Source organism: Tachypleus tridentatus, chromosome 4 (genome assembly GCF_004210375.1).
Source record: "Tachypleus tridentatus isolate NWPU-2018 chromosome 4, ASM421037v1, whole genome shotgun sequence".
Lineage (NCBI taxonomy): Eukaryota > Metazoa > Arthropoda > Merostomata > Xiphosura > Limulidae > Tachypleus > Tachypleus tridentatus.
Window position 1 is genome coordinate 29,499,455 of NC_134828.1, and position 15,514 is coordinate 29,514,968.

General features: G+C 29.4%; 1 protein-coding gene across 3 annotated transcripts in view; it reads left to right on the forward strand.

Moving 5' to 3' along the window:
• LOC143248772 (aldehyde dehydrogenase, dimeric NADP-preferring-like) overlaps positions 1–15,514 on the forward strand; it is a 37,101-nt gene extending 21,587 nt beyond the window's left edge. For all 3 annotated transcript variants that reach the window (XM_076497461.1, XM_076497463.1, XM_076497462.1), the window contains exons 8-13: positions 1,070–1,196; positions 1,410–1,480; positions 1,828–1,943; positions 3,651–3,786; positions 10,394–10,544; positions 13,019–15,514. In XM_076497461.1, the coding sequence (XP_076353576.1) occupies positions 1,070–1,196; positions 1,410–1,480; positions 1,828–1,943; positions 3,651–3,786; positions 10,394–10,544; positions 13,019–13,060 (643 nt within the window). In that variant the 3' untranslated portion in view covers positions 13,061–15,514. The remainder of the gene's footprint in view (positions 1–1,069; positions 1,197–1,409; positions 1,481–1,827; positions 1,944–3,650; positions 3,787–10,393; positions 10,545–13,018) is intronic.

A 15,514-nucleotide genomic window follows, 5' to 3' on the forward strand; every position in this document is an offset into this window, starting at 1 on the left:
ATACCTGTATGAAGTATCTTTTTACACTTCTGTCTCATCTGAATTCTCTGTTTTTGTTGTCAGTTCTCAATCATCATGAAATAATTTTTTTTATTTACTTTTGTATTCTGAATCTTTTACAGTTCTCAGCCACCACCATCATGCAACATTTTCCTGTTAGGTTTATGTACTAAATTCTTTACATGCTTTCAGTTCCCAAAAAGTTACAATCATGTAATTTTTTACTTGTTTTTTTTTATTACACTTTACACACTTTCAGATGTCATCATGTAACTTTATTAGTTTCATTTTCTGAACCCTTTACAGTTTCAGTTCTCAGCTATTACCATGTAAAATATGTTTCCTATCATTTTGAATTATGTTTGTATTATATTCGAATACAAGTTGACTTTTTATTCTTCAAGTTACACTGTGTAACAAAATTTTTGCTGTTCCTGGGCAGAAAGTATTATTTTCTAATTGCTTATGCCTAAAATAAATGGAAAAGACCTGTTTTTCTCTTCAAACTTTGCTTTTGCTACCTAGGAGCGTATAACAAAAACACGATGGGAGACCATATTTCGGGGCTGATATGTGAAAGTGATTTACGTTACAGAAGCAAATCTCGAATAACTACTCACTTCTAAATGTTGTTCATTTTTGTTTAACTTTGGTATAAATACATGTAAATCTTGATTCATACGTTGTTTTATTCAGACCTTATGTAAATGAAAATGTGCAAACTTGCCCGTTTTTATGTAGAAAATAGGTTAATTTCTAAATTTCATTATCCAGGTCACAAAAGCAAAGTTTGAAGGGAATAATGGCCAATTTCTGTACTTTTACAACATAAGCAATTAAGAAATAACACATACTATCAAGGAACAAAATTTGTGTTACTTAGTGTTATTAATAAATATTCTCCCACTAAATTATTAGGAAACCAAGTTTTATGGTGTATTATAAAGTCATTCACAAAATTGTTATTGTACATGCTGACTAGTTCATAGTTATGATATGTAATCATGTCTGCTGTAATTTACAGTTTTTTCACAGATGCTCATGTGTGTTATTTTTTTCTGTATATCAGGAGAATATGTAATATGATATCAAACAGTAAAGTTGCGGTTGGTGGTGATATTATTGAAGAAGAATGCTATCTCTCTCCAACAATTTTGTCAGATGTCAACATTTCTGATCCAGTAATGAAAGAAGAGGTTTGTGACTGAGTTTTAATGTAATACAATTCCTTTTGCTGGTTTAATTTTTTATTTATTTGAAAGTTAAGTTATTGTAGTATTTTTTTTTTTACCAGAAATACTCTTTTTTTAGGAATATTTTGTGAGCAGAAAAATAGCAATCACATTAATAATAATCTTTTGATGAACTTGTATCTTATAAAGTTTCATTCAACTTGTTTTCACTTTCAGATTTTTGGTCCTGTTCTTCCAATTGTTCCAGTCAAAGATGTGGAAGAAGCAATAGCTATTATCAACAACAAGTAAATATTGATATTCCTACAAACTTTAACCTTGCAGTGTGATATATATATGATAACAAAACCAAATATGCATGAAGAGTGGATGTACAAATATATTAGAATAACTGCTTCACATTTATAGCCACAATATTTCAAAAAGAAAAACTTGAGAGAGGCTAGAAGTTCCAAGCTGCTTATTTTTATGAGGTTTGTTTGAATTATAACTGTTATACTAACTAAAAGGTGAGGCTGTGGTGATGTTTTTTTCTTATACACAACACACAATATGTTGTAAATATTTTTATCATATGATGTCTCTAATAATCACTCCCGAACCTTTCTAAAGTGAAATTATCATTTTTATACAGAGAGAAGCCTCTTTCTCTGTATGTTTTTTCTACTAAGGATGAAGTCATCAAAAAATTCCTTAACAATACTTCAAGCGGAAGTTTGTGTGTCAATGACACAGTCATACATCTTTCAGGTACGTAAAGTAAGTGGAATATAGCAAGGTTTTATGGCTTGTTATAATTGTGCATGTGTTTTGTAAGTGGAATATAGCAAGGTTTTATGGCTTGTTATAATTGTGCATGCGTTTTGTAAGTGGAATATAGCAAGGTTTTATGGCTTGTTATAATTGTGCATGATTCAATATGCTTGGAAGATTTACATTTGAATGAGTTTGGTTTCTTGAAGATTTTGTCACAGGAAAAGTAATTCAGTGGTTTATTGAAAATGTTTTGTTGTAGTTTGTTTGTTAAACTAAGTTGATTTAGTATGGTTTATAGAGAAGGTTTTTTTACTGTTTATTACAGGAAGTTTAATTCAGTATGGTTTATAGAGAAGGTTTAGTTACTGTTTATTACAGGAAGTTTAATTCAGTATGGTTAATAGAGAAGGTTTTGTTATTGTTTATTACAGGGTTTAATTCAGTATGGTTTATAAAGAGGATTAAATTACTGTTTATTACAGGGTTTAATTCAGTATGGTTTATAGAGAAGGTTTAGTTACTGTTTATTACAGGAAGTTTAATTCAGTATGGTTTATAGAGAAGGTTTAGTTACTGTTTATTACAGGAAGTTTAATTCAGTATGGTTTATAGAGAAGGTTTACTTACTGTTTATTACAGGAAGTTTAATTCAGTATGGTTTATGGGGAAGGTTTAGTTACTGTTTATTACAGTAATTATTATATATGCTATATAATTCAGTATGGTTTATAAAGGGGATTTAGTTATTGTTTATTACAGAGTTATAATTCAGTATGGTTTATAAAGGGGATTTAGTTACTGTTTATTACAGGAAGTTTAATTCAGTATGGTTTATAGAGAAGGTTTAGTTACTGTTTATTACAGGAAGTTTAATTCAGTATGGTTTATAGGGAAGGTTTAGTTACTGTTTATTACAGGGTTTAATTCAGTATGGTTTATAGAGAAGGTTTAGTTACTGTTTATTACAGGAAGTTTAATTCAGTATGGTTTATGGGGAAGGTTTAGTTACTGTTTATTACAGGAAGTTTAATTCAGTATGGTTTATAAAGGGGATTTAGTTACTGTTTATTACAGGAAGTTTAATTCAGTATGGTTTATAGAGAAGGTTTAGTTACTGTTTATTATAGGGTTTAATTCAGTATGGTTTATAAAGAGGGTTTTGTTATTGTTTATTACAGGGAGTTTGATTCAGTATGGTTTATAAAGAGGGTTTTGTTATTGTATATTACAGGAAGTTTGATTCAGTATGGTTTATAAAGAGGTTTTTGTTATTGTTTATTACAGAAGTTAACTTGTATAAACTACTATGTACTAAAATTATACAATATAAAGAAAGAACCTTATACCTCATGAATGGGTAATCGTTTCAATTTATTAATTTGTTTTAGAAAATGCATAACATTGTCAAATTATGTTGCTGAAGACATATCAGCTTAATAATTTTTTCAAAATTCTCATGGTATAATGTTGGACTTGTTTTATGCAGAGATTGTAATTAATTTAAAGCATAGAGAAGTTCTATCATTGTTCTTTCAATTCCAGCTGTGTAAATCTAAATATATATTGTAATTAGAATATTCTTATACTAAAACATCTACATTTGAGATAAACGATTTCCCATATGGAAGATTTAATATTTTATAAAATTATCTGGTAGGGTCATATTTTCTTTTGTCCTGAAGTAAATGATTTCTCATCTAGTGGACACTTTACCATTTGGTGGGGTTGGAGGTAGTGGTATGGGAAGATATCATGGCAAGTATTCTTTTGACACATTCTCTCACCTGAAAGCAGTTCTTAGACGGAATTTCAACCCAGTTCTAGAGCATCTTGGATCGTAAGTCATATTTATCTTCAATAACTGCAAATGTTTTTATTTTCTCATTTCTCTTAAAACTTCTCGCTATAGGGTCACTTCAGTTCATGACCCCAAATTAAATTAGAGTAGAGTGTTGAAATTATCAGTTTTTTTGTATCTTTACAAAAGTTCAGAAGCTGTCAATAAGTGTTAAAAGTTTTCTAACCAACAAAGATGACAAAATTTTAAAAATATATTTTCAGTAAAATGTTCTCTGTGAATATATGGATTCAATGTTGACTGTTTCACATGCAAAGTAATTTTTGTGTTAAAAATTTTAATTCACATCATCTCTAACACCTCCTAAATAAATTACAAACTTCCTTTTTTATTTCTATAAAACTATATATCATATGTTATTTTATCTAACTTAACTATAAAAAGTCAGTGAACTTGACAGACCTTGTAACCACCAGAGAAAAATGCAAAATAAATTTAATTTACTCCCACTTCTTTTGTTCTAGATCTGTATAACTTAAAACTCATAACAGTTTATGTCTGTTGTTACTTAACTTTTATGGTTTTATTGCCCTTTGCACCCTGTTTAACTAATAATCCCACCACATAAGTTGTAAATCACTTGAGAAACATGTTACATTATCAAATTATGATGGTGATACTCATGAGCATACCTCATCAAAACATTTTTTTCTAACTTATAAAGATTTTAAGTTTTAAATTTTATTTAATTTTAAAATAATAAAGAATATTCATGAAAAAAATAGTATTCACCTGTTGTTTCTTTTTTCTGCTTTCAACTTTTGATGACACTTAACCTTCCTTCTTAGTACTTATGATATTACTGTATCAAATTATATTTATTTAATTAGATAACATACCTAAGAATACAGAATAATAACACACAAAAAACAAACGATATCCTCAGTGTTTTGGTTTTCTAACTATTCCATAAAACCTATTAAAAATTTAGCAAAGTTAGTCAGTGTATTTACTGTGGGAATAGATTTTGAACAGGAAGCAAAATAGCGAGTTCTCAGTACAGAAAACAATGTAATATAATATATCATTTGATAGATTGAAACATTGCCTTTCTATTTATTATAAATAATTTAGTTTTAAATATCAGGATGAACTATTGGCAGTTTCTGAAAGAAAGGATGTGACAGGAGGGTTCTGATTCTCTATTTGATAACTCTGTAAACAAACAAAATTAACAGGAGGGTTCTGATTCTCTATTTGATAACTCTGTAAACAAACAAAATTAACAGGAGGGTTCTGATTCTCTATTTGATAACTCTGTAAACAAACAAAATTAACACGAGGGTTCTGATTCTCTATTTGATAACTCTGTAAACAAACAAAATTAACACGAGGGTTCTGATTCTCTATTTGATAACTCTGTAAACAAACAAAATTAAACGAGGGTTCTGATTCTCTATTTGATAACTCTGTAAACAAACAAAATTAACACGAGGGTTCTGATTCTCTATTTGATAACTCTGTAAACAAACAAAATTAACACGAGGGTTCTGATTCTCTATTTGATAACTCTGTAAACAAACAAAATTAACACGAGGGTTCTGATTCTCTATTTCATAACTCTGTAAACAAACAAAATTAACACGAGGGTTCTGATTCTCTATTTCATAACTCTGTAAACAAACAAAATTAACAGGAGGGTTCTGATTCTCTATTTGATAACTCTGTAAACAAACAAAATTAACACGAGGGTTCTGATTCTCTATTTGATAACTCTGTAAACAAACAAAATTAACACGAGGGTTCTGATTCTCTATTTGATAACTCTGTAAACAAACAAAATTAACAGGAGGGTTCTGATTCTCTATTTGATAACTCTGTAAACAAACAAAATTAACACGAGGGGTCTGATTCTCTATTTGATAACTCTGTAAACAAACAAAATTAACACGAGGGTTCTGATTCTCTATTTGATAACTCTGTAAACAAACAAAATTAACACGAGGGTTCTGATTCTCTATTTGATAACTCTGTAAACAAACAAAATTAACACGAGGGTTCTGATTCTCTATTTGATAACTCTGTAAACAAACAAAATTAAAGGCTATAAAAATATGGTTTGTCTGAGCAGTAATAAGCTTGTAATGAGTAATTTATGTTAAATTTCAGAGTGGTGGATAGAATAGAGATGAGAAGATACTTGGAGAAAATGTCACATAGTTACAGTAGGGGAGGAAACTGATGACTTTTTTAAATACTGCATTATTAAATTAAGAATTTAAAACCTATGCTATTAAAATATGGGTTATTAGCTAAGATTTTATTGCTATATTAAATGGTGTAACGTTAAACAAAAGGTAGCTTAATAAAATTTTCAATGTAAGACCCTAAAATCTTGTGTCATGGACAGTAGAGGGTGCATATGGAGATAGGGTTAATGAAAGCTAATTCTTCCAAATAATATTTGTATAGCAATTAAGCTCACGAAATGATGTATTCACAGTATTGATTTTACATGTTTCTTTCCAGTGCAGGTTATTACACATCCTTTTACAGTATAGGGTTTTGTAACCAGATAAAGTTCATTTTTTTATCAGTTCTTTTTTTATCTGATAAAAGTAATTTTACAGTCAGTAATTTACTTTAAAATTGTTGCTTCTTTGATGGGGGAGAGTAAATATATTTATATAAGAAGGAAGACGTAGGAAGCAAATGTTACAATTCTTATACTAGGGGGAAATTGAGGAATTTTTTGTTAATATTGTTTTTAAAACATTGAACTTAAAACTAACAGAATATTAAAATTAGGATTATTAACTGAACTTTGATACAAGTCAAACCATATACCATTAAAATAGTAACTTTGTAAAACCTCATGACATGTGCAGAAAAGCAGAAAATAATGCCTGTATAAAAATGTTAATTTATCCATTGGGTATTAAAACTCAAAGATGTAAAAATTGCAAATCAGCTTTTGCCTTCCACTTGCCACTGCTGAAGAATCCTATCCATCAATACCAGAACTCGTACATTATGGTTTAACCCTGTGTATATGGGGTGAGGCAAATGTGCTGCTTTCACATTGGAGAACTAATGTGTATTTAAATTACACCTATACTATGAGTACCTTCATAAAACTTGGCAAGGGTTCAGTAATCATGAGGTTCTTGTACAGAAAAAAATAAAGAACTTTTATTAAATTTCTTTGAATAGTTTGAGTGAAAGGTGATTTTCATATTAACTTTGTAAAAACATATTTTTAGCTGACAATTTAATTTTTTTATAACTTTCTAATTATATCAATTTTTTAGGTAAAATTATCTTCTCAACCTTAACACTAACTTTAACAAAAGCTGAACTGTGTCTAAGAACTAAGTTAGCATAATGATAGATCAGTTGACAAGAGTACAGCTAAAGTTATGGTAGACAATGTATTAAAGTATGTGACTCACAAGAAAATTGTATGTTTATCTTACATGGAAAATTATTTTTTTCATTTAACTTTCATATTTAGTTTAGTAAGTTTTTAGTTTCAGGTAATTTTGTTAAACATGTATCTTTGAATAAAAGTATTCAAGAAGACAGTAGATTTATTACTTCTGTTGCTTATAGGCCTATTTGTATTTCACAAAATTCTCTTCATGTACTAGTTTTTCTACACTAGTTGTACAAAATATAATTAGTGTAGCTTTCAAATAGGTGTTTTAAGACACAAAATGTGAATCAAAATGTCCCAAAAAGCACCCCAATTTATCTGGCATTTTTAAACTAACATATAAATACATTATAAAAATTTCATTGGCTTCTAAAACTCAATTTATTACATACTCTGTAATATCTGTTTGGGAAGTAGTGTCTTATACTAAAATAAGGTAACATACAGATGTCTTAGTCGTGTTTCACAAAATGACCTTTCTAATGATTAGAAAAATTTATTATTGACAGTATGAGTAAATAAGTACAAAATAATTTGGAGGAGTTCTATAGTGAATCTAAAAAACTGATTTATGTATCAGAAAATAATGTTGGGAGGTTCTTGTTAAATTATGGCCTTATAGTTGGTGTTTCTAATTGGTGGACATTCTGAAATCCATATAAGGGGAAAAATAAAATGGAGAATTTTGATAAGAGAAAGACCTCTTGTGACAGAGTTGTAAATTCTGAGAAGTTATTTAGATATTTTCTTTGCAAATTGTTAGGAAATTAAAATTATTTTAAAACTCAAATTGTAAATTAAATTTGAAGTCAAGTTTACTGCTTTACATTAGTAATAAAACTGTGTAATTAAATTTTGAATATAGTTCTGAAAGGTCTGACATTTACACTTTGATTCCCATTTCTGCACAAAAGGTCAAACTGGAAACAAATTAGATACAAAAAATTATAACACTTGTAAACACCATGAAATATTTTTTTCTTTAAATGTATGATGCTTAATGCAACAGTTGTTAAAAGCATTGACATAAACTACTACAGGATATGTTTCTAAATTAATGCAAAATTAGAAAATCACCCAATCAATTATGCTTTTACAAAGGATCTACTGGAATATTGAGTGTAATGAAACTAGAACAGTGGGTGCACTGAAGTGTGTTGGATACATTAAAACCTTGAATCTACTAGTTCATAATCATTTCTTTGGTAAACAAATATATCTTTGTACAGAAGAGGTCACTTAGTTGAATATAGATAAAATCATATTATTATATGAGTATATGGTTTAATCCTTTCTTCACAGGTCAAAGGCCATGTCATCACATTTGTTGACTTGCATTCAAAGTTTTATTGAACTACTACTTTAGGAATCTATGTCAATAAGTTTGGAATCAAATTGTAGATTATAATTCAAACTTTAATATAATATACAAGTTAATTTCTTGTTAAAAATATATATACCTATATATAGATTTTAGTGAGTCACATGGTGTGTTGAACACAGCACTGTTTAAAATTAGATGTTTGTGATGTCCAAATACTAAGTCTATAGTTTCATATAAGCTAGGAACTAAATTTACTAATATTACTAAGCTACAATATAAAATAATCTCGTATCTTTTTATTTTGTTAAGATAAGGCTTATGTACTGAATCAAACACAGTGGCCCTGTTCACATTCCCTCGTTCGAAACAGTCCCTTATATTTATATACATTTACTTCAATATATGACATGTGAATAACAAATAACCAGCTCATAATGTCCCTCTAGTGGTTTTCTCAGCTATTTTAATCTCTGAGAAAGCTAAAACGTTCTTTTGAATAAAGGTTTCAAGAAGGTAGGTTGTGTCTTTAGTTTGCTCATAGTTTCATATTTTGTTAAACCTAAATACATTTTAGTTACTAAGCTTAATAAATTATAATGCAATTATAGGGTATTAGTACAGTTATTTATGACTTTTTGGTTATTCAACTATAAATATAAAACCTGAAAAAAGTTTGATATTCTCTACCTGCAAAATTTTAAAAGGCTTAGCAACCTATATCCAAAGTATCCAAGTTCAAGTTCAAAGATCATACTGAAAGAGATAATTGTTTGTTTTCTTCTTTATATATTGTTCTATATTTTAAAAAAAAGTGTAATAATTTATTTCTAAGTAGTAATAATCTATATACATTTATATTAATGTATAATAATTGAAATCTAGCCAAGAAAGGGAAGACCAAAGGTCAGTTTTATACTATTTGATACATAAGTGCTTGTACAGTGTGTCAATGCAAGTTATGTAATGTTTGCTAGGCATGACTGGAAGGTCAATATAATAAAGAAATAATATATATATATATGTATATGTATATATATATGTCTCATAACAATTATGTATTGTTATGAGACATAAATTACTTAGATTAAATATTTGTATTTTTGTGTTATAATACGTAGTCATTCTAGCATAAAAAAAGCATAATTTGTATTCATTCCTAATTTTTTTTATGATGGTTACAAGGTTGGTCAAATGACAGACCCAAAGTCGTTAGGGTGTAGCAAATAACAAAATACAAAGTCTTATTGAAAACAAATGTTTGAAATGTATTTAGAATGTTGTAGAAGTTATGCAAATAATATTTGAGATTTTTGGGACAAAGAGTAGTTTTTTCATCATAACATTAAATCACTTTGCACTCAGATTGGTAACAAAACACTTGTTTTCACAAACAAATCGTTGGTAAAAATATTTTATTAAAGACTGATTTTTTCTATACAAAATACTTGTGGTCTTTAGTAAAAGCCTACCAAATTTTGTGATGATACACATACTGTATCAAAAGCTATAGTGCCAAATACTCAGCATCTGCAAATGTGTAGATGAACTTATGTATATTTTTTCAAGTTGTGGTTACTTTTAGGATTATTACAGTTAGTTAGTGTTAAATCATCAACAAGAAGTTGAATTTGAATAAATTATTATAGGTAATTAATATTGAGACAGTTAAATTACCCATTAAAGTTGAGTTTTAATAAAACTTTCTAAAAAAGGAGGGGTGGTGTTTTAAGAGCTAGTACAATTATAATTATTATGTTGTGTTAATAGAAGAATTATAGTATTGTATGGCTTTAGTTTAATTATTTTGTGCCCTGTTAGATAATTCATTTAAAATAAATGATTTTCAAGTTGTTTTTTTTTGTGTTTTTTTTTGTTGTTTACTCTAGGCTGCGGTACCCTCCGTATACAGACAAGAAAATAAAAACATCAGTCATGTTATTAAAGAAAAGACGTAACCCTTTTCCAAAAGTTACCTGTTACGTGATCGTATTTGTGCTGGGTATTATGACAGCAGTTGCTATCAGATTTATCCTAATTGTAAGTTGAAAACTGTTCTCCTTATGTTTAAAAATAAATCACTACTTTTTTTCTTCAGGTTGATTTCAAAAGAGACAGAAATGTGAATATTCTTTTTCAGGAACAAAAGGTGACCTTTCAGAAGTGCTGAAGTTTCTGGGTCTTTCTTGGTTTAGTTGCGAATCTTTCGTGATTATTATGTCATCATAATTTTTTATTTCCCTTTATCATTATAGAATTCCTTCATGGTCATTCCAATATGGTCTTTAGCATAAATTTATTAATTTAACAAGTCACCTTGTTTAGGGATAAGAATTGTCCACCAATTTGCAGATTTCGGAAATTTTAATTTTGCTTATGGTGGTTCACAGAATTTGTCTGTGTTAGTGTTCCAACAACACACTTATACTCAAGTTTTTGTACACCAGTTCTGTATTTGTTTTTTCAATAATGTCCACAAGTTTTGGCCAAACAAAATCTTGTGACTATGATTTCCAAGTAGAACAAGCCACAGTTAATTCTACAAAACTAGAAGTGATAATTGTATGTTTATATATTGGTAAGTTTTGTGTATGTTTGGATATTTATGTTTGATCAAGAGTGATATTATGTTGTGTGTATTTATGTAGCCATGAGTTTTGTTCCAAAGATCAGTCTTCTGTGAGGTATTTTACTAAATTACAGTTCTATTTTTTGTGTAAGGACAAAATCCTCTTGTAACACAATTTGTTTGTAACCACCATATTCATATAACTTCAGTAAATTTCTCTTTAAGATTTCCTTAATGTTACAGTGATATATCTGTGTTTGTGTATAAAGACTTGATGTTTGTTACTATAACCTTTTTTTTTTTAAGATTTTCAAAATTAAATGTATCTGATTTCTTTCCATGCTTGTATCAGTAAAACTGGATGATCTGGTATTTCAGGGGTGAGTGATCATGTGCTATCAATACATTTATATGTTTGCATGGGTTATAATACTACTCCAAATGTGGTTTATATTATTCTGAAATGAAACTAGTAAAACTAATAAGTAATTCTTGATTTAATTTTTTGTGCATGTTAAATTCAGAGAGGATATCTAGACATTGGAATAGTTTCTTTCAGGTGATTTGAAAATAATAAGCAAAACAAATCTTGTAAACATCTAATGTGTTGTTCAAATAACTTGCTAACTTCCTGGTGTTTTCTTAATAATTCCTGTTGGATATTGTTCTGTGACAGATGGTTCCTTTCTCTTGTTGAACCTGTGGATATTGTTCTGTGACAGGTGGTTCCTTTCTCTTGTTGAACCTGTGGATATTGTTCTGTGACAGGTGGTTCCTTTCTCTTGTTGAACCTGTGGATATTGTTCTGTGACAGGTGGTTCCTTTCTCTTGTTGAACCTGTGGATATTGTTCTGTGACAGGTGGTTCCTTTCTCTTGTTGAACCTGTGGATATTGTTCTGTGACAGGTGGTTCTTTTCTCCTGTTGAGCCCCTGTATGTTGAACTGTCCCTTTACTAACCTATGGACAATCAGTGGGTGGTCTGAAATGGTAAATTTGCCAGAGTTTGTTTAACTGGTTTTATGTTTCAAGAAGGGTGCTGAACATGGATAGTAGCTAACTTTCCTGACTTGTGGGTCCTCAGTAATTTGTCACTAGAATATGTAAATACCGAAGATCTCATTCTTATACTGCGTATCAGTGATGTATAAGGTTCAGTCTTACAACTGAAATTGATATTGCAACAGACCATAAAGAATTCACAACATTCACACTTATGTAAAGTTTATGCAGCATTCAACTGTGCTCCCAAGGTCTTCACACTTACCAGAATCAAGACAAATAACAATGCATCTTGTGGCCACAAATAACCTACAGGTCACACAAGATGCTACTAACAGGAGTGGTAGTTTAGTGATTTTTCTATCTTATGTATCCTGGATTGTGGTATTCCAAACTATGACATATTTTCAGTGGATGTACTCTACTGGACTCTTACATCACATACCAAATTTCAAGGCAATTCATTAAAAAATGAAAAAGCTGTAATATCTCCAGTTTTTAAAACTCAAAGAACATCTAGTTTGTTTACCAAAAATCTCTTAATTCACATGAATAATAAGTAGCAGTGAAGATTAATCACTCATTGCTTGAAACTAAATCCCACAGTGATCCCTGTTACTAAGTGAATATAAACTAGTTTCTATCTAACCCAGAAGATGTCACTGGACTCCCATTCTCTTCTAATGTCTTAGAGGAATTTGTGTAATATTAATGCTATTTTTTTTTATAACTTAATAGGATCTTAACTATATGTAATTTATTTTTATAGAAGGGAAAATTGCTTTAGTGCATAATTTGTAAATATGTAAATGTTCTTGTATCTTTCGAAACCTTGCAACTTAGAAAACATCATTAATCTCTGCAACTTGAGTTAGTATGTTCTATTTGTGTTAAAATCTTTATTACAAACTTTGAAATGACAATTGATATTTTTATGTACAAAGGCTTCTGGATGGATTAAATACCTGCCTTATCCTTTCAACTGAAGTTGAACATTCAGAAACGGACCAAACGAAGTGCAATCTTCAATTATATATACAAAAATGTTGATTGATAAATGTATTCATTATGAATGTTGAATAAGGACATACTGTGTTAAGTGTTTTGAAAATGTAATAACATGTGCATATGTAAACAATGTGCTGAGTTTTCACACATTTTGAAACTCATTTGCATCACCAATGGTTTCACAGTGTATGTAATACACTATTAAAGTAAAAATTATTGAATGTCTAGAAACTGTTCTTGATTTAAATCCAAATTCTGTCTGAAAAGTAGTTGTTAATTTACAAAATCATTTAAATAAAAAGCAACTGACTTAACATTTGGTCTAGGAAACAGTAGTAGTTATTTTAAAAATTGATTAAATAAATTTGTAAAAATATGTTCAGCTGTAAACACATGCATGCATGCACATACATTTTAGTGTTTTTTTTATTATGCATATATATCGTATATATACTTATAAAATTTGAATGTACAATATACTTTAGATTTAAAAAATATTTTGTAAGTTGATTTACATAAACATTAGTCAATTGTTTTTAATATCATATGATTGTTATTTGTAGCATTCTTTTGCCTATTATTGATATCCAGTTGATTATTAACTCAGAATTTTTACCTAAGATTTGTTGATAACTTGTTACTGGAAGTGAAAAAGACAAAGTGGGATTGTCTCACCTTAATTGCCATAAGTGCGAAACATACATACATAAAAGATGACGTTAAACAAATTAAATATATCTTGGTATAATTTTGTAGTTCCAAAATATTCGATAATTAAAATTCTTTCTCTCTATATATTTATATCTTTTGAAATTCTGTAATCATTTGATGGCAAGTACAGATAGAGGAAATATTGGACAAGACTTGCCATACAAGTATAATTGTTTCTCTGTTTCAAACTATGGCTAAAACAAAATAAGAATCGCACAGAAGAATGGTAGCTCAGTAGAGACACATAGCATGCTATTAGAGACTGTTTTTTATTGGTCTTCTTATGTCCTTGTTGTCTTGCTATGTCTTGCTTGTTGCAAGATATTTGAGATGTTGAAGTTTATTTATGGGATAAAGCAAAGAAAATGTTAACATAACCAGTGAATAGCTAGGGTTTTCAGTGCCAGGGGACAAAGTCAGTTTTTGCGCCCCCTTGTGACAAAATGTAAGCCATAATTCCTAATTATGTAATATCAATTTGGCGCCCCTCCGATGCTGCACTCGGGGACAGATGTACCCCCTTGCCCCCCTAGCTACGCCACTGAAAGTAATGAGCCCTTCACATTCAGCATCAGTTTATTTCTCTTTAAACACTAGCAAAAAAACAAACAAACTTAACAAGCTGTGACTGTAGGCCTGTGTTAAAAGTTAAGTCATTTGATGGTGATGATTAGACCTTGTGTGTCCAGTCTTGCAGAGATTAAATTTGTCTAAAGCTATGTAATTGTTTGTTGTAAATATACTCAGATAACTGTTTTCATACTCTCAATATGTTGTTGCTATTCTTAAGGGCTAATCTACCCAATGGAAAGATTGTGTGCCATATACTTGCATAATAGACAAAGGGATAATATTAAGTCTACAAGTGGGTGTCTGCCATATGCTTTCTGTTGGCCTATTCTGCTACCAAAATACTTTGCTGCATTATAAATGAAAGGAAAACAGTCAATACTTGCAAATGTTGCAGAACAGAATGTCTAATAAATTATTGAAAAAAAACTAAACATGTTTGTAGTTGAAAGCTCATTATAACTTTTATACTGAAAGTTGAGGACACACAAAAGGGAAAAAATAATATTAATGCTGCTGGTTTTACACTTGTGACAGTTAGGCCTATTTTTTGATAACCATTTCACAAAATTTTTCACTTCTGCCCATTTATGTTTGATTCTTTGCATGATTTTTTATAATAGATATTAAATCTTTTGGAAGAAATTTCAATGCTGTTTCACCTTTTGGTCTTTAAACTATTACTTTGAATTCTTAAACCACAGACATAAGTAGAATTTCAGGTGAACTGTTATTTTTGTGTCCAGTTTACTAGTCTAATTCTAGTAATTAAATGTGGTGATTTCTGAGAGAGAGAAAATTTTGAAATGCTACTTTCACATATAGGTTAATTTCATTTTGTTTTGTTACATCTCTTATTACAAATGGTGAGAATGCAGCTATTTCTATTTGTTTTTTTTACAAACTAGAAATTATTATTGTATGTACCACCAGCAAAGCATGAATTATTGATCACACAGAGTCAACCTGACAAGCTCTGGTGGCAGGTAAAAGGGTATCATTGATAAGGCTAGAGAAGAAAGATCTGTTTAAAAAATCGATTTTTATTGTGATATCACATTAGTATGTGAACTGAAACCAAAGCAAAAGTTTTAATCCAGTGATGATGATTCAATGTTGTAGGTAATCAAAAATAAACTTATATAGAAAAA